This window comes from Terrapene carolina, unplaced genomic scaffold (genome assembly GCF_002925995.2).
Source record: "Terrapene carolina triunguis isolate 2854851 unplaced genomic scaffold, T_m_triunguis-2.0 Scaffold402, whole genome shotgun sequence".
Classification (NCBI taxonomy): domain Eukaryota; kingdom Metazoa; phylum Chordata; order Testudines; family Emydidae; genus Terrapene; species Terrapene triunguis.
The window spans coordinates 2,872,047-2,889,992 of NW_020664753.1; the positions used below are offsets into that span (position 1 = coordinate 2,872,047).

The 17,946-nt window shown below is 42.6% G+C and overlaps 1 protein-coding gene across 3 annotated transcripts in view; it reads left to right on the plus strand.

The window, feature by feature from the left end:
• The window catches only part of ZFAND4 (zinc finger AN1-type containing 4), a 38,522-nt gene extending 20,942 nt beyond the window's left edge, over nt 1–17,580 (plus strand). For 2 of the 3 annotated variants that reach the window (XM_029912970.1, XM_026658159.1), the window contains exons 5-9: nt 3,718–3,865; nt 4,680–5,861; nt 6,490–6,544; nt 11,878–11,995; nt 16,671–17,580. In XM_029912970.1, the coding sequence (XP_029768830.1) occupies nt 3,718–3,865; nt 4,680–5,861; nt 6,490–6,544; nt 11,878–11,995; nt 16,671–16,806 (1,639 nt within the window). In that variant the 3' untranslated portion in view covers nt 16,807–17,580. The remainder of the gene's footprint in view (nt 1–3,717; nt 3,866–4,679; nt 5,862–6,489; nt 6,545–11,877; nt 11,996–16,670) is intronic. The other variant, XM_029912971.1, reaches the window with a different exon arrangement.
• The last annotated feature ends 366 nt before the right edge of the window (nt 17,581–17,946 follow it).

Here is a 17,946-nt window from a genome sequence, read left to right on the forward strand (position 1 = left end):
GTCCATCCTGGATTACCTGCTTCACTTAAAGCACCAGGGCCTCGCTTCTCTTTGATCAAGGTGCACCTGGCTGCCATAATGGCCTTCCATCCTTGCATCCAGGGTAGATCAGTGTTCTTGCATGAGATGTCAATCAGGTTCCTGAAAGGCCTTGAAAGACTCTTTCCTCCGGTCTGGGACCCGGTTCCCCAATAGGACCTCAACCTGGTCCTCTCTAGGCTCACTTGTCCGCCCTTTGAGCCTATGGCTTCTTGTTCCCTTTCCCACTCATTGTGGAAGGTTGCATTCCTTGTAGCTATTACCTTGGCGAGACGTGTCTCCGAAATTAAAGCCATCACTTCGGAGCCCCCATACACGATATTCTATAAGGACAAGGTCCAGCTGCGGCCTCATCCAGCCTTTCTGCCAAAAGTGGTGTCACGCTTCCATGTCAACCAGGATATCTTCCTCTTGGTGTTCTGTCCAAAGCCTCACATGACCAATGAGGAGAGGTGGCTACACACTCTAGATGTCAGGCGCACCCTGGCGTTCTACCTGGAGCGCACAAAGCCCTTTCGCTGATTGACTGAGCTCTTTATCGCAGTAGCTGACAGGATGAAGGGCCTTCCGGTGTCCTCTCAGAGGATTTTGAATTGGATCACCGCCTGAATCCGTACTTGTTACGAGATGGCGCAGGTTGGGCCTCCACAGATAGTGAAGGCTCACTCAACTAGGGCTCAGGTGTCTTCGGCAGCTTTCCTGGCACACGTCCCTATCCAGGACATCTGCAGGGCCCCAATGTGGTCTTCAGTACACACGTTCACAACGCATTACGTCATCACCCAGCAAGCCAGAGATGATGCTGGATTTGGCAGAGCTGTATTGCAATCAACGCGTCCCTGAACTCTGAACCCGCCTTCGATGATACTGCTTGGGAGTCACCTACAATGGAATGGACATGAGCAAGTCCTTGAAGTTAAAAAGATGGTTACCTTTCGTAACTGTTGTTCTTTGAGATGTGTTACTCATGTCCATTCCATGACCCATCCTCCTTCCCCTCTGTCAGTGTTGCGGCAAGAAGGAACTGAGGGAGGGGGGAGCCAGCAACGCTCTTTATACTGGCGCATACACATGCCACTCCAGAGGACGCCAGAGCTGGTCCCCTATGGATACTACCGAGGGAAAAACTTCCGGCACCGGTTCATGTGCAAGCGCACACACCTACAATGGAATAGACATGAGCAACACATCTTGAAGAACAGTTACCAAAGGTAACCAGCTTTTTCTAAATGAGTTTAAATTTTTTTTTCCTTTTTTGCCCGGCCAATCTATCAGTCTCCATTGATTCAGCCAACAGTTAAAAGTTGAATCTCTTGAGTTACTAAGATGAAAATGACCTTTACTTACTAGAGGCTACAGACTCCAGAAGCAGATGCCTAAAACTTTGTGGTGCTTTGAAAAGTAATGATGGCAAACAAATCCTAACTTACGTGTTTATACCTCAGGCATTTAGCTCACCAGATAGGAACTCTGTGGCTTTTTGAATCCAGGGTGGGAGTTGTATATCTGATGCCACATATATTCACTTGGCTGGCAGCCATGATGTTTTCATGTATCCATCCGCATGTTGTTATAAGAATATTATTTAATGTCTCTTGCCTCAAAGCTCAACTACTGCTGAATGTGTGCTTTCCCAAACTACTATATACTATATAGAAGGAGATGATAAAAATGTGTAGTAAGTGGAGGGGAGGAGGAGAAAGCCAGGAATATGAGAGAGAGCTCTCACTGTGCCCTTCACGCACACCACTCGGCTTCAGTAAGTAGCACATGTGGTATCGTGTGCAACTTTGAAACAAGACGGTAAGGAGATAGAACCAGCAACAACTGACCATCTGTTGGCTTGCTGCAACCTGCCTGCAGCACTGGACATTGAATCTGGGGCAGGGGTGGAGCCCAAAAATCTGGCTTCTATGATCTCTAGATACCCTGCCTTTGCTAGTCTGGTGTATATCAACTTGGGATAGGTTCTAAATCCCTTGTCGCTTTCCTTTCCGTTTGGAAATCAGATTTTAAGGCTAAGCCTATGGACATCATAGGGTAGGAAATTGTAAGAAGGAACTTAGTGTTTCATATTTGTCTGTTTATATACTTTCTAGTATCTGTCAAGTGTTCTAATTCTTAAAAATTAGCAGTCTGAATTTCCCTGTCAGTTAAGACCATGGTATTCTAATGTATGATTTGAAATATGAATGTACCTGAGTTTAGCTAAATGCTTTATTTTCAGAGAAATACATTATGGTGAATGGGTTTTCCTAGGACAACTTGTTAGGGCTGTCGGTCCAAATTAGTGTATCAAAATAGTAAAAATGAACATTGTTCCTAACAAGTGAGTTTGTTTTTTATTTTTATTGTTTGAGGAACACGCAGAGCACCTAACCAGGTTAGGGCCTAGTTGTGCTAGGTGCACCAAACTAAATACTCCTCTTCCTGCTCTGTTTTCACCACGGTACTTTCTGGGAGAAACTAGCCAAGGACATTTCTCCTAAAGACAGCCCAATCTTTATTCAACTTTAAAAAGATTAAAAAAATGGATTGTCTGTAAGCAAGCAGGAAGCTCATGAGGCCAGATTTTGTGTGGGTCATGGGGGAGTGGAGGAGGGAAGAAAGGAAAGCTTGATTTGTGTCCTTCCAGTTGAGCTTGATGTGAAAAGGTTCAGAATAACCCTTAGAACATTAGCATTTTCCAGCTTGCCAGCCAAGTAAATGCTTAAGAACATAACATTCATTGTCAGCTGTTTTGTCAGCAGTAGAGCATCTTGTGATTCAGGAAATTGATGTTTCCTGCTTGGCCATGGCACCCTTACAGACGCTCCAGCTACCCCTTAGCTGCTGTCTTTTGGGAGGAAGGCCAGGTGCCTCTGTAAACCATGGAAGATGACAGCTTTAATTTGTGATCATATGATTGAGACACATCTGGCTCGCGCAAATATGAAATTTGGCATGCTTTGTTATAATTACACCTGTTTGACCGCGATAACTACTTCCTGGCTGTTAGTTCTTTCCATGTCTCTCTTGGAGAGAAAATACTTCTGTTAAACTTGATAAGACACTTGTATGAATCAAACCCTATAACCTTTTTAATGTTCCCAGTGTTTCACAGTTAAATGTTGGAGGTGTATTAATAAAATAATGCTTGCTAGAGGAAAAAAATTAGGTATAAGATTTAAAACTTGTGTATTTTAGAAGATGGTGTGATGTTACATTATTTCCAATGATCAGTGCCGTTGATTGGCAGGCTGTGTTAGATGTATTTTTTCTTGTTAGATCTAGCGGTATTAGTGTTTCCTTTTTCCAAATGAGATTCTTTAGAACCCTAACTGATCCTATTTGTTTTTTATTTTAAAAAACAGACCTAGAATGTCAAATCCACATGGGTGACCCTTCCATTTTCATTTATGGTGAAAGCACCCCTTGGGATGGATAGAAATTTGGACTTCCCATACATGACAGTGTCTGGTTAATGGGAAAAATGATCAGCCTGTTGTCTGAGTCACACAATTAACAGCTTTGGCCATGCCAGCAGGAGACACTAATGGAACTGGATGTTGACTCTTAGGGGAAAATATATAGTGGGTGCAAAACAACTGCATAATTACAATAATTGATAGTTTTTGGATAAGTACCTTGATTATAGAGTGTGAAAACACAAAAGCTTTATTTTTTTTCTCTTTTCAGTGGTGGTTCAGTTTATAACTTATACGCAGATGACGACGAAGAAACAGAGGCATCTCCTTCTGGCCAACAGATTATTGAGAACTCGATTACTATGAATAAAATGAAACTGCTCAAGGCAAAGATGGAGAACATGAATCTCAGTAAAAAGGTGAGGTTGTGATCTCAGTACCCCCACAATAAAATGGTTCATGCCTTCCCATTGCAGGTCTTTCTGGAGTGCTGATTAAATACATTCTGGTTGTGCTCTTGGATAATGTAGGCATAAAGGGCATATCTTTTGGTATTCATTTTGTTACATGATGGGCTGAGGCGCAAGTGGTCTTCGATTATGCAAATAATAGTTTAATCTGGACCCACTGCCTCAGCATTCAAATAATTCAGTGCTGTATCATGGATTGTTTCGCCTTTCAATGCTTCACTAACATAAGGCTATTTAATACTTAATTCTGCTGTTTTGTAGGAATGCTATGGTGTTCATAAATACAGTCAATAAGCAAGTGGTGTCAGTCCCAGGATATGAGAGACACAAGGTGGGTGAGGTAATATCTTTTATTGGACCAACTTCCGTTGGTGAATTGGACAAGCTTTTGAGCTACACAGAATGTGTAGCTTGAAAACTTGTCCTTCCACCAACAGAAGCTGATCCAACAAAAGATATTACCTCACCCACTTTCCTTAATCAGTAAGCAAGATGATTAGCTGCTGAAAAGTATCGATGCCTTTTTAATTAGAAAAAGTATGAACAAGAGACTGAGGCACTAGGCTGGGTTCAGTTCCCACCTCTGCAGTAGAACTTAGGTAAGTCACTTTAGTCTCTGTCTCAGTCCCCTTTATCTTCTGTGCAGGGTCAATCTCTTGCTATGTGTACATACAGCCCCTAGCACAATGGGGACCTAGTGTCAGTTGGATTCTCTAGATGCTACTGTAACGCAATTAATGTCTTTTTCCCCCCTTTGAAATAGCCTAAGAAGACTGTCAAGGTGAAACCTCGTCCACCTATAGCTCCTCGACCATCTAGCAGTTCAGCAGCAGCTGCTCGTCACCGGTTTTTAAGAGTACTCCCCCACATTGGACAGTCCTGCCTACCTCCTCCTGGGAATTCATATCCCTCGGAGTCTTCCCAGAATGCACTTTCAGCTTTGGCTACTTTGGCCACTGCTGGTAGAACAATGCCATCCATTACTAGTGACTTTCTTAAGGAAGATGACAACTGGGAGAGCACCTCCCGGTCTCAGTCAGTTAATAGCATTCGACTACCACCGAAAATATCTCGTGTTGAACTAGAAAATGCAAAACTACCTACAAATAACTTCCTTCCCCCTGTCCCATCGCTGCCTATAAATTCCGAAAAAGCTTTAGAAAATGTGACATCCACAAATGAGGACGATCCTGTCTTGTATCCACATCTAACAAACGTAGAACTGTGTGCAACAGAAGACAAGCTTCTACCTGAAACAGATGCCTTTGCTTTGTTAGCAGAAGCAAACACTGCTGAACAGTATAGTGAATTATATGGAATAGGGAAGGTAAACCCAGAGCTTGGACTGTCTGATGGGGATGACGAGTCTAAGGCTGTAGAACAGCATAGCAAACCCATTACAAAAATCCTGAGCGCTACAACAATGGAGGCTGGACTTCTCAACACTCGTGAACTAAGTCCTCAGAAGAACACTCTCTTGTCACCTCTTCGGTATTCAGCCCAAATGGCACATCACAGTTCTCTGAAACCACAGGCACAACCCAAATGCTTTGAGGTCGGTAACTTGAGACCTGCTGCCTCCCCAAATCTGCTCCGATCTTTGGAGGTCCGCAATATAGCAGACTCCTCTTTTCCAAGGACTACAAGATTTCGTGGTGTGAAGGTAGACTCGCCTGGCAAAAGACCCGATATCATTTCTAAAATGGAGGCTAGGGACATCACAGAGGTGGCAAACAAGGCATCCAAAGAACCTGTGGGTTCTGTAAATAACTTAGAATTTCTAGCTTCGCTGGCCCGAAGTACAAGCAGGGAAAGTTTACAGAATTCCTGCGGGACAGGCAGGTTTCGGACTTCTGGTATTGCACTACCTACGAACCTCCAGCGTTTTCAGGAAGAAAGCTTTAGGAAAGCCTCTCCCCCAGATGAAGCTGCTGAATACTTCCTAGTAAGTACCAGTATTTCCTGAACAATTGGGGTTTTACTATAGTCTCTAGTAAAGACTGCCAAAAAATGCCTATTTTTCAAGCTGGGGGACTATAAATCTCATCTCACGCCATCAATAGTTCAAACAGACTGTTTTTTAGATTTCTTTGGCACCTTGATTGCATGTTTAGCTAATGGGTTTCTAGAGGCAATTTTCCTACAGATTTACCGTAATGTTAAAGTACTTTTGGTTCAGAATGTAAACTCCTTTATTACTTGTAATTCTGCTGGATAAATACTGTATGTGTAGAAATGTCATTTGGCTCCTCCAGCTATTCATTAATTGTGAGCCATTTTAAAGGCTACCTTGTAACTGACACTGTATGTGCCTAACCACAGACTTTTAATATGCTGTACCGCATTTCTAATATGCTGTATAAAGTACGGAAAGACTATTAAATCACAGTCATTTTAAACAAGGTTTGTTCCATGTTAACTTGAACTTCATATACAAAATACTTCTCATAGCTCTCTTCATACGAATATTGACTGATACAACATGAGCTTCAGACAAGCTGATATGAAATTGCTTAATCTTTTATTTGTTTACCATCTGTCAGTAATTCCACTTAAAATATTCTTGTTTTTAGTCTGCCCATGGGCTTGGAATGAATGGAAATGTTGCAGCTACAGGGAAAAGAGTAGGTAAGTAATGTGAATTTGTTTAAAGAGCTGAAGTTGACTGTTTAAGTCTCTTCCCAGTTATCAAACACGCAAAGAGCAAGAATTATACCTTTGTAGAGCATAAAGCTTTGAAACACTTTCTCTGTACTAGATTTTTACAGAATGGTATTAAACCTGAATTTTTTGAGTTGTACTTTCATACATGGATCTCATTCTGGCCTTGGGTAGAATTTGGGACCCAGGAGAGTATTCTTGGCTCTGTCACTGCCCTGTTGGATAACCTTGGGCAAGCCATGTCCCGCTCTGTGCCTCAGTTTCCCCATCTGTAAAATGGGGGTAATGATGATGCCCTCCTTTTTAAAGCACTTTCCATCAGTGCTATATAAGAACGTGGAGGTGGTACTGTAGCTGTGTTTTAGCTGCATTATTTTTGTTGTTCACTAAGCGCCAAAGTGTTCTGTGTCATCCACAAAAATACACATGTTCTCTGCACTGAAGAGTTTATCATGTAAAGGGGCTGATCCTGCAAACAATTATGCACCTATTAAAGTCAGTGGGACTACTCATATAGTGAAGTTACTCTTATGTGTGCAGGACTGGGTCCTGAAAGACCTTGCAATAGGAAACGTGGAGCAGGCGAGGGCAGGGTGGGAGTTGAGGGTTACAGGTAAGGTCCTGAGTTTGGTTTATCATTGGAGCAAACATCACACTACTTGTGTTAGTGGGGAGCTGTGAATGTGCAGTAACTACTGAAAATCAAGCCACATGTTTAATGCCTAGATATGGATTTAGATGCCTGACTTTGGGGATCCAAGCTTGAAAATGTTGATCTGTATTTCTAATTTAATAAAATAAGCTCTTACCTGTTGCTGCCATCTTGTTCCTGTATGCTTCCTAATGCCTAGCTGCCATGTTTTCCTTGCCAATACTCACTTTTCTTTGGGCAAGTCTACACTTAAAACGCTGCAGTGGCGCCACTAAAGCGCTTCAGCGAAGACGCTACTATGCCGACAGGAGAGCTTCTCCCATCGGCATAGTTAATCCACCTTCCCGAGAGGTGGTAGCCATGTCGATGGGAGAAGCATAACGCTGACTACACTGGGGGTTAGGTTGGTATAACTATGTTGCTCAGGGGTATGACTTTTTCACACCCCTGAGCGATATGGTTAAACCAATATAAGTTGGTAGTGTAGACCTGCTCTTAAAAAAAAATTGCCTGTTTGCTTTGTTTTATCCCAATTTTTTTATTAAGATTTGTTTATTGCAGTATTTTGTATTTAAATTGTAGCCTTTCTACTTAACACTGCCAATGATTTATATAATGTGTGTTTGCCTAAAGATAGTTTTAACAATAACTTAGTTGATGCACACTTCATTTAGAGTTAATATACTCTTAACACTTGCAAAAGAATTTCAAGTGAGCAGGACTAATTTTAATGCACTGTACTTGTAAATGATTCAGAACCTTTTACATGTGTATACTGTCTTTTTACATGCAAGTACAGTTGTAGGTATCGTGGTAAAATGTTAATGTTCAGAATATTATTGTAACTTGCAAGTATCTTATATTTGGATATCAAACAGCATTAGATATTCTTTAAGGGGAGTATTTATCTCTGGAGAAGTTCCCACAAGTAACGTTCTTATTTTTGGTTCCATTTTGAATATTAGTATATTTTGATAATCTGAATGTTAAATGGTCATTGGTGTGTGATTAAAACTCAGTTGTATGTAAACAGATGTTTCTCTGAACAATTTGTGTAGTTCCATTGTTAGAGAACAAGAACAGTGTGCACCTGGTCTAGTTCAGTGTATGTAAGTAGCTCTGCCGTCTGAAACAAGTCTAGCTATTTGTTAGGGACAGAGGTAGAAGGATACTGCTACTAGCTACTGTTGCTTTAAGCAATGATTGCTCCAGCACACGGCCTGATAAGACCTCACCAGATCTTTTGTCTCTGTGAACCTTTTTCCTTAAAGAGTCATTTATGCATCTCAGGGAGTGTGTTGCAGAGTAAGCCCTTCAGTGATGAATACCATTCTTTCTCACAGTCCTGGAGATAAGCTTCTTGGCTATATTTAATTCCTTATTCAAGGAAAGTATCAGTGTGTTCATTTTGTCTTCAGACTAGCTTTAATAGTTATTTTTGTGTTGGCTCAGTAAATTCATCTTTTAAAAACTCTTAAACATTTTTCAATAGCAGGTGCCTGGGAAGGCCTTTACTGGCTTCAAGCCTTGCATAGGTTTCTGGTACAGACAAGACATCTTAGGAAGTTAGGACTGCTGCGTTGGGGTTGGATAGAATATCTCTCGTTTTTCTAACTTTCAGAGCCTGCAGGCAATCCCTAAACCTACATGCAAGTCCAAGGAACTCACAATAGCAGTGATTCTTGTTTACTTAAGAGTTAAGAAATCAGTTGAGCATGATTGATTCTTTTCCTCCTTTGCTTCACACCCTTCACAGTTGTCCTACAGTCTTTTCCTCCACCTAGCATAACGTTGGAAAAAGTGATGAGCAATAAGATCTAAGATCTTAAGATATATTTGTGATGAATCAACTAGAAGATCTTGTTCCTCAAAAGGGAATCATATGACTTTCACAGTTACAACTGTTGATGACCTATTGGCAGAGGCAGTGGACACTGTCTTCCTTCCACTGCTGGTGGCGTTGTTGGTTAATCCAAAGCTACATTAATGTCCAGCTGAGTCCTTAGCTCCAATCTCCAGTCCAAAGGGGGTATGTGTGCGCTATAATGGTACTCACCAGGGTCAAAGAAGCTATTGCTTATGGAGTCCACTCCAAAAAATGAGTTGGGGGGGGGTGAGTATTTTTTAGGACTTTGTACTGTTTTCTTCCCTTCTCCTCTGTGATCATGTACAGCCGATAAGGGTAAGTGGGATATTAAGGTTTCTCCTCCATCTGGACTTACTACATGGCTGTATATACATGCTTGCCATAGCGCTTGCACTGTCAAAGCTTGTTTGTTCTTTTCTATGGCACCGCTCTTGGTGCTGTTATCTGTGCCAGAACAATGTATTTGACTGGAAGGGCCTTAAATAAATAAAATATATCAGGTTTTCTTTAGTTGGGGCGGGGGGGAGGGGTACATGGTAGACTTTGTACGTGTAGGTCATATAACTTTGTGAGAACACTAGCTGACTCTGTAACTCTTGGAACATCCATCATATGAGCTGTGTGTACTGTATTGTAATCTCCAGCTATTATTGGTTGCCAAGTAGCTTGACTTCTGATATGTTTGTTAAATCTTGAGTTAAAAGACAATCTTGTTTGCGAACTGCTTGGGTATATTTAATAGGCTCTTACACAGTGTTCTCCTTCATCTGCTTTGAAGCATTTTAAGTGGTTCAAAGTGTCAGTATTTGAATAATCAGATGAAATGCAATTGAATGCACTTGGAAGATCAGATCTAAGCAGGCTTATCAGAGACTGGCAGTGTCAAAGTTATTACCAGGCATTTATTTTTCAAGCATTTGTGGCACAGCATGGTGCTCAGGAGCTATAAACTAGCAACACTGTCTTAACTAGAGCTATTTATGCCAATTTACACCAGCACAGGGTCTAGCCTGGTGCACGGTATGCCAGTGGTTTTCAGCCTGTGGTCCGTGGAGCCCTGGAGGTTCGCAGACGATCTCAGATTTCCAAAGGGGTCTGCACCTCCATTTGAAATTTTGTAGGGGTCTGCAAATGAAAAAAAGGTTGAAAACCACTGTTACGCCAACAAACAGCATGTCTTGCAAACAGTTCCAGACCTCTGAGAAGCGGAGAGGCTGGTGTTGCACTGTGCAGAGCCTTGTGAGATTTCCTAGGAAACGAATTGCTAATGGTCTCCTGCAGTGTGTTGTGCTGCAGACTTCACTCTTCAGTGGCTGATGTTACAGTAAATTTGTCAGCCAGGTTAATCGTCTTGGAAAGAGCAAGACACTACTGAAAACGGCAGTTCTCAAACTGTACTCTGCAAATAACTGATGGTCCATGGAGGGCTGACTAGTCACATGGTGTTGGCTTCTCTCATTTCCAGCTGCTGAACAAGCAGCAAGGATATTATTTCATTGCAGATGGGAGGGCATTTGTCCATGAGGGGCGCTCTTTTTTGAGTTATTTTGGGGCAGTTCTCTGGCCTGTGCTATATAGGAGGTCAGACTAGATGATCACAGTGGCCCTTCTGGCCTTGGGATCTATGAATCTGTATGGTCCACAGTAGGAAAAATATTTTTAAACCCACCCTGTTGTATAAACCCTTAATATTATATACTGCTCTCAACACCATTCCCAAACTGGGCTAACTGAAACCCGCTGATAAGTGTCTGGGGACAGAACCGGCTCCCCAAAATGGAGTCCAGTAAATTGAGCACAGTTTTAGAGGATGAAACTGATAGTGTGAACTAGCTAGATCTAGAAATAAGTCTTCCATGCCAAGCAGCCATTGCTTCAGTGGGACAAACTCAGCCCTTGTGTAAGCAGGCACAACTCCCACTCACGCACTGGGAGCTATGTCAGCTTAGCTTAGGGCTGAATTTGGTCCACTGCCAGTTGCATCTGAAAAGGACTGGCTATTAGAAACTAATCTGTGATGTACGTAAAGTACTTATGTGATGGCTTGTGCTGTGAGCATCCAGATACGATGGTGATGGATGCAGCAGAAATGCATTTATAATCCTCTGTATAGGTTGGTATTTTCCTCTCCTAATTGCTAACTATCACTTGCCACATGGCATCATACAGTAGGTGTGCGTGGACAAGGTGACTGACTAAAGTGTTCAAATCTCTCTGGTGAAGGGGAAAATGAATATCTTGTTATTTCATGCCTACTTTTCCTGTTACCTTGCAATATGTCTGCAAAACTTTAAAATGTTAACTTAACATATCCAGACACCTGTTACATTATGATATTTAAAGGGCAAACATCTCTGAGTTTACTTGCTGCTGCATATGCTATATACTGGGTACATCCTAATGGTCCACTGATTCCACTGGAAAGTCACCAGTGGTCAAGGCATTCTGTTCCAGTCACAAAATAAAAGCATACACAATGCAGCAGGGAGACAGGCTTGGAGCGGCACTGCTTGGTTCTGCCCTTCATTAATGTGAACTTAGACCAGTTGCTTAACCTCTCTTGTATGTCAGGACCCATAGCCTACCTCCACTTTCCTAAGATGCTGTGAGGCTTAACTGATGCTTTTAAAACAGACTGGGAGCCCCATTTGAAAGGTGCTATGTAAAGGCAAAGTATGTTCTCTGGCTGTGGGACTAGTTGAATATCATCTCTTGAAATACAAGTGTTCAACAGCAAATGTATCTATAAAATCTGTTCATTACGTGTTTTACCTTTGAAAGCAGGTGAAGCAACCCATCTCCCACCTGTGAATGGTTCAATGCAAACAAAAAAGAAAACTACAAAGCACTGCTTTCTCTGTGGCAAGAAAACTGGATTGGCAACCAGCTATGAATGCAGGTAGGCTGAGTATATAACAAATGGTTAAAGTGTGTGGCTGTGATCAGACAAAAGGGTGTGTGTGTGTGTGTGTGTTGGAAAGTACAGTAATTCTAAAGCTGGGTAAACCACAAGGCAACTAGTGTTCAGAACAAGTTGAGAGAAGTGTTCATGACTTAACTGTGATAAATGAGGTTCAAATAGAGAATGTATTCTCTGTTCTTGGGGTATCCATCCTGTGCCCTTGCAGTCAAGAGGTCTGGGCTCACAGGAGACTTTGGCTCGCTAGGTGTAGCCAAGAGAGCATGATGGTAGGGAGAATACAGACAAGTGTGAGAAGAACTTGTCTAAGATTCCATCATCAGTGAGAGAAACTTAAGAACATATATTTGTAGCAACTTGGAGAATGCGCTGCTTTGGTTGATACTTCTGTGTAAATCTGCCATTGACTTCAAAGTTGTATGCAGAGGTGTTATAGCCGTGTCAGTCCCAGGATTTAGAGCGACAAGTTGGTCCAATAAAAAATATTACCTCCCCAACTTCTGTTGGGGAGAGGAACGAGCTTTTGAGCTTAAACACAGCTCTTCTTGAGGTCGCTTGAAGAGCTCAAGAGCTCTGTGTAAGCTCGAAAGCTTGTTTCTCTCACCATCAGAAGTTGGTCCAATAAAAGATATTACCTCCCCAACTTGTGTCTCTGATTGACTTCTAGGGTTACATTCGACCCTGGGGTAAGCCAAAACAGCTAGCTAGCAACACCTCTTTATTACTTTGTATTCAGCAACGTACTGTTTTTAAATGTGTTCTATTTTGTGTAAAACAGCAGTCGCCACTGAACATTCTTCCATTTATCCTCCGTTTTTAATTAGCTTTCATGAAGTCAGACAATCTAAAGGTGGGGAAAGATAAAGCACTAAAGTTTAAAATGGTGGTTGGGCTCTCCTTGTTTGTTTTGGTGGTCTAAACATACTGAGGAAAAAAGAAAAATGTGTTAAACTTATTCCCTCTCAAATGTTACCATTAATCCATGTGCTAAATCAAAGCAAATAGATATGGTCAAGGTGATAATGGTGCATGTCACAAAAAAAGAACGAGGGTGGTGGGGGGGATTAGCAGAAGAAAATATCAAAAATTCAGTACTAGAACTAACAATGTGAGTTTCCGAGGCAACTTCCTCATAATGTAAAAATCAGAGGATTTGATGCAGGACTTGCCAAAAGAGCATTGGTGTAATCCAAATCATAAAAATAAGCTACCTTATCTATGAGCCATTATTTGACTGGGTTTCTCTGCTTTATTTCCATTCCAAGTAAGAAAGATTGGAAGGCAAATGAGTCTGGGTGGCCTTAGCCACATCAGTAAAGCTATGGATGTTTTTGTCTTTAGATAAAATTTTACCTTTTTTCGTCCATGTTTCTTGCATTCAGTCATGCTCTCTCAAATCAGGCTTCATATTAAACAGTCAAAGCAGCCAAAGAATTTAAGAAATTGACAGTAAATCCAAAAGAACCTTCACTGGGTGTCAAGGGAGAAATACTGGCATATAGATCTTGAGTCATTTTCCCAAAGTGTGATTTTTTTTCTCCCCCTCCCCCCATTTATTAGAGTTGTCCTGTATTAGGTCTTCTAAAAGAATTTTAACTTTAACTCCCTAATCCAGTGGTTCTCAAACTTTTTTTTTTCCCGTGGACCACTTGAAAATTGCGGAGGGTCTCGGTGGACCACTTAATGATCTTTCCAAATGTTGTTTGTACCGTTAGCTAACTATTGTAAAGTGCTTTGGATAAAAACACTATATAAAAAAACCTTAATAATTAACATTTTTTTATTTTACAAATAAAAACACAACTCATATTTTAATATCAATAGTCTTACCTTTCTAATGCAATGGATGTACCCTCTCTCCCCTGCCACGGCAGCCCCTGAGCTGGGGCTGGGAAGGAGTGGGGGGGGGTCTCTCCCGCCGCGGCAGCCACAGAACTGAGGTTGGGAAGGAGGGTCATCGCTCCCCAGCAGCCACAGCCCTGGAGCTGGGGAAAGTCGCCTCATTCTCTGGCCACCGCAGCCCTGCACGTCCCAAATTCCCCCCCACTCCCTCTTCTTGCCCTACTGCTCCCTCCGCCTACCCCCTAATCCCCCCACGAGGCCACTACCTCACCTTAAATGTGCATCTTCTCCAGGGTCCAGGCACCTAATTAGTGGAGCCATGCCTGTGCAGCTCCACTAATTAGGTGGGTGGCCCTTCATTCTCTCATGTGCGGCCGCCCAGGCGCACACCTTAGAGGGAACTATCTGTGGACCATCTGAATGGAGCACACAGACCACCCACAGTTTGAGAACCTCTGCCCTAATACAATGATAGCATCTCAATTTTTGGCTTCCCCACCTCCATTCTGTCTTCCCATTAAGAAGTTCTGTCAGCCAAAATATTAAACTTGGGTTCAGGAGAATCTGTTCTTTAGACTCTAGTTCCTGAGTAGCTTCAAGTTGTCTTAAGAGAAACCCTAGGAAACACCTGCACCAGATCAGGCTAATGTAAGGGTATGTCTGCACCACAGAGACTATGCTAGCATAGCTAGAGAGCCATAGGTATGCCAGCATAACCCCTTAGTGTAGCTGCAGCCTGCACCGATAAAAGGGGTTTTTCCAACAGTGTAGGAACATCAGTTCCCTGAACAACAGTAGTGAGGTCAATGGAAGCATGCTTCTGTCAGCATAGCTGTGCCTACAGTGGGGATTGGGTTGGCAAAGCTAGATCAGTCAGGGGTGTGGATTTTTCACCTAACTTTTCTCAGTGAGGCAGAAAATCTCAGTTGCAGCTGCTGGCACTGAGGACTGACAGAAGGATGAGGCACTGCCTCCTAACTGATTCTCTGAACACTTTTGGCTTTGTAAAGATTTTGGAAGTTACACGTTTCTATATTGAGGGAATATCTTGAGACGCCTGTAGAATTAGATTAAGTCAGGGGTGGCCAACCTGAGCCTGAGAAGGAGCCAGAATTTACCAATGTACATTGCCAAAGAGCCACAGTAGTATGTCAGCAGTCCCCCATTAACCCCTTCTCCCCCCCCGCTCCCAGCGCCTCCCACTCACTGGCAGACCAGCGGATCAGCACCTCCCGCTCCCTCCCCATCAGCTGTTTCGTGGCATGTAGGAGGCTATGGGGGGGAGGAGCGAGGGCACTGCAGGCTCAGGGAAGGGGGCAGGAATGGGTAGAGTGGGGGCAGGATCTGTGGCAGAGCCAGGGGTTGATCAGTGAGCACCCTCCATCACATTGGAAAGTTGGCACCTGTAGCTCCAGCCCCGAAGTCAGTGCCTATTCAAGGAGCCACATATTAACTTCTGAAAAGCTGCATGTGGCTCCTGAGCCACAGGTTGGCCACCCCCTGGATTAAGTGGTCTGCTTGAGCCTGAAAGTGTAATGTTGTGTGGGCCCCCCCAAAAATGGGGGAAATCTGCAACCCAGCAACAGGGTCTGCCACTCCTGAGAACCTACAAAGATCCAAATGTTCCTCTATTACAACGGAACGACAACCAAGTATGGAATGTAATTACACAAGAGAACTTCCAATTTATAGACCCAGGGAATCGACCTATGAAATCAATACATCAGCATAAAATTCTACAGGAACATTCTGCAAAGAACCCAGATAACTAAATAGAGTAGGCTTATAGCCTAATCAGGTCTTAAAGCTGAACACATTATTATCAGACACATACTCAGAAACCTCCTGAAATAAGTACTTAGGACTTTACATTAGTTTTGACAGGCTGTTACACTTCCACTGCCTTGTCAAAGGGCCACAAGCAGTGGCTGGGGAGAGCTTATGTCAGGGTGTCTTGACGGGCTAGCTACCTCCTGCTGACTTTACTCAAACTAGAGATTTGTGTGTGGGGACGGGAGTCAAGTAAGGGTAATGCTCACGTTCCAACTCGAGCTAACTGCTGTGAAGACACCTTTAGTCCTTTTTCCCCAAGCAGCAGACTGCAGTGTGCCCTTTTTCCTTTTGTCATGCTAGGAATTTTAGCTAGTCAAGCTGTCAAATTCTAAGGCAAAAACATTCCCTTTTCTTAATTCATATCTGCTGCTGCTGTCAGGGGAAAGGCAACGTTTGTCTCGTGTAGCAGAATTGTAGTTGTGCCTCCATGTTCATCCCAGTCTGTGATGGAATGGTATTTGTGGCTGGATTTTAAGAGGTAAATAATGGTTGGTTGATTTCTGCCCCTTCCCCTCCTCTTCTCCCCCCCCCCCCGGCTCATGGAGTACCTGTCTAGTGATTTGGGTTCACTGAAAGAAAGGGGCACTGTGTCAAAGCAGAAACTAGCACTGTTGGGTTGAGCCTGTGTCCTGACTTCAGAGAAGAACACAGGGAAGCCCTGTGTTGGCTGAAGTCATTTGATAAGATGATCAAACTCCTGAATTTCACCTGCTCACATTCTGGGAGGGTTCTATAAAGCTGGAATGATTGGCGTTAGGTGCCAGAGCAATGCTGGGTACCTTTCTGCCAGCTCATACCCAGAGCAGTCTTTTCCTTGTCTCCCCATGGAAGAGGGCTGCAGTGGTGACCCAGTAATGGGGGGGTAGGGAGGAGGAGGAGCAGTAACTCCAAAAAGAAGGGAAAGGGCACCTTCTGAGTGTCACAGAGAAACAGGCTCTCGGAAGGTGAGTCCTAACGTTTTGTGTTCTTCATTCTTCAGATGTGGAAACAACTTCTGTGCAACTCATCGCTATGCAGAGACTCACACCTGCACCTACGATTACAAGAGCGCGGGGCGGAGGTACTTGCAGGAGACAAATCCCGTCGTTAGTGCACCAAAGCTTCCCAAAATCTAACTATGGTTGTGCTGCATGTGGCTGTGCTGCCATGGCGGAATTGTATTACATTGAGAGAAGCAGCATTTGCTTCGACTGCATTTATTTTGCCCTGCTCCATATCTAAAGATTTGCCAAGTAACAAAAGCACATGAGGATGCATCTGATTGAAGAATAATGTGAACACTACTGTAGCTGACACCTTTATTCTTTAGTGAATCAAAAGTTTAAAAAGTAGTTTTTAAAAACTTACACTATGATTTTAACTGTTCTTGCACGTCTTGTGTTAAGTGTTTTATATCTGAAAATGCTATTTCACTAGACAAGTCTTTAAAAGATGCACTTTACTAAGTTTCATATTTACTGTATAACCAGACTTGAGGGGGTGCTGTAATGAGGGTGTCATGTAATGTCTCTGTACTCTACCTTGTGTTTTGTCCATTGTGTGGTATCTTAAGTTATTTCACTAGGAAGTCTCCCCCTTACTTCGAACCACCTGTCCAGAGCTTCAAAGAGTGTGGTACTTTCTGCACTTCTGTTCCGTTCAGTTTGGCATTCATATACTGTGTATCCATTCTGCAAATAACATATCATGGTAATCACACTATTTCTTAAAATACTACTCTTTATATGGCAGTTTTTTTAAATAGAGAATTCCCTTTGTTGCCATTAAATACAAGGAACAACTTATTTTAACTTTTTTTGTAATCCTAGATTTTTTAAAACTTCACAACTTGGTTTGTTAAGATGTTGAGTGCTGTTACCAGAAGAAATTCTAATAAATATTAAATTTTATTCTGGTTTGCATGCGCTTATCATAAACTCATACTAACTTTTAATATTTTACAGGGTGCTGGAAGGGAAGGGAGGGTTCTCAGAAGCTTACAGCATTGCCCTAACTCTGTTCTCATTGAAATCAGTGGTAAAACTCCCCTTTACTGGGAATAGCTAGGCCAAAATTGAGCGTATTGAAAGTCTCTCTGTCTTGCAAACAAGCCAGTCAAACCAAGCAAATCTGGGTGTTACCAATCTTCAGCAGATGTTTAACACACCAGGCAATATTGTTGGCAGCCTTTACCATCTTATGCCAACATCACACTGGGTCAGCTTGGTACTTGTATGGGAGACCTCCAAGGAACACACAGGTGCTGCAGAAAGTAG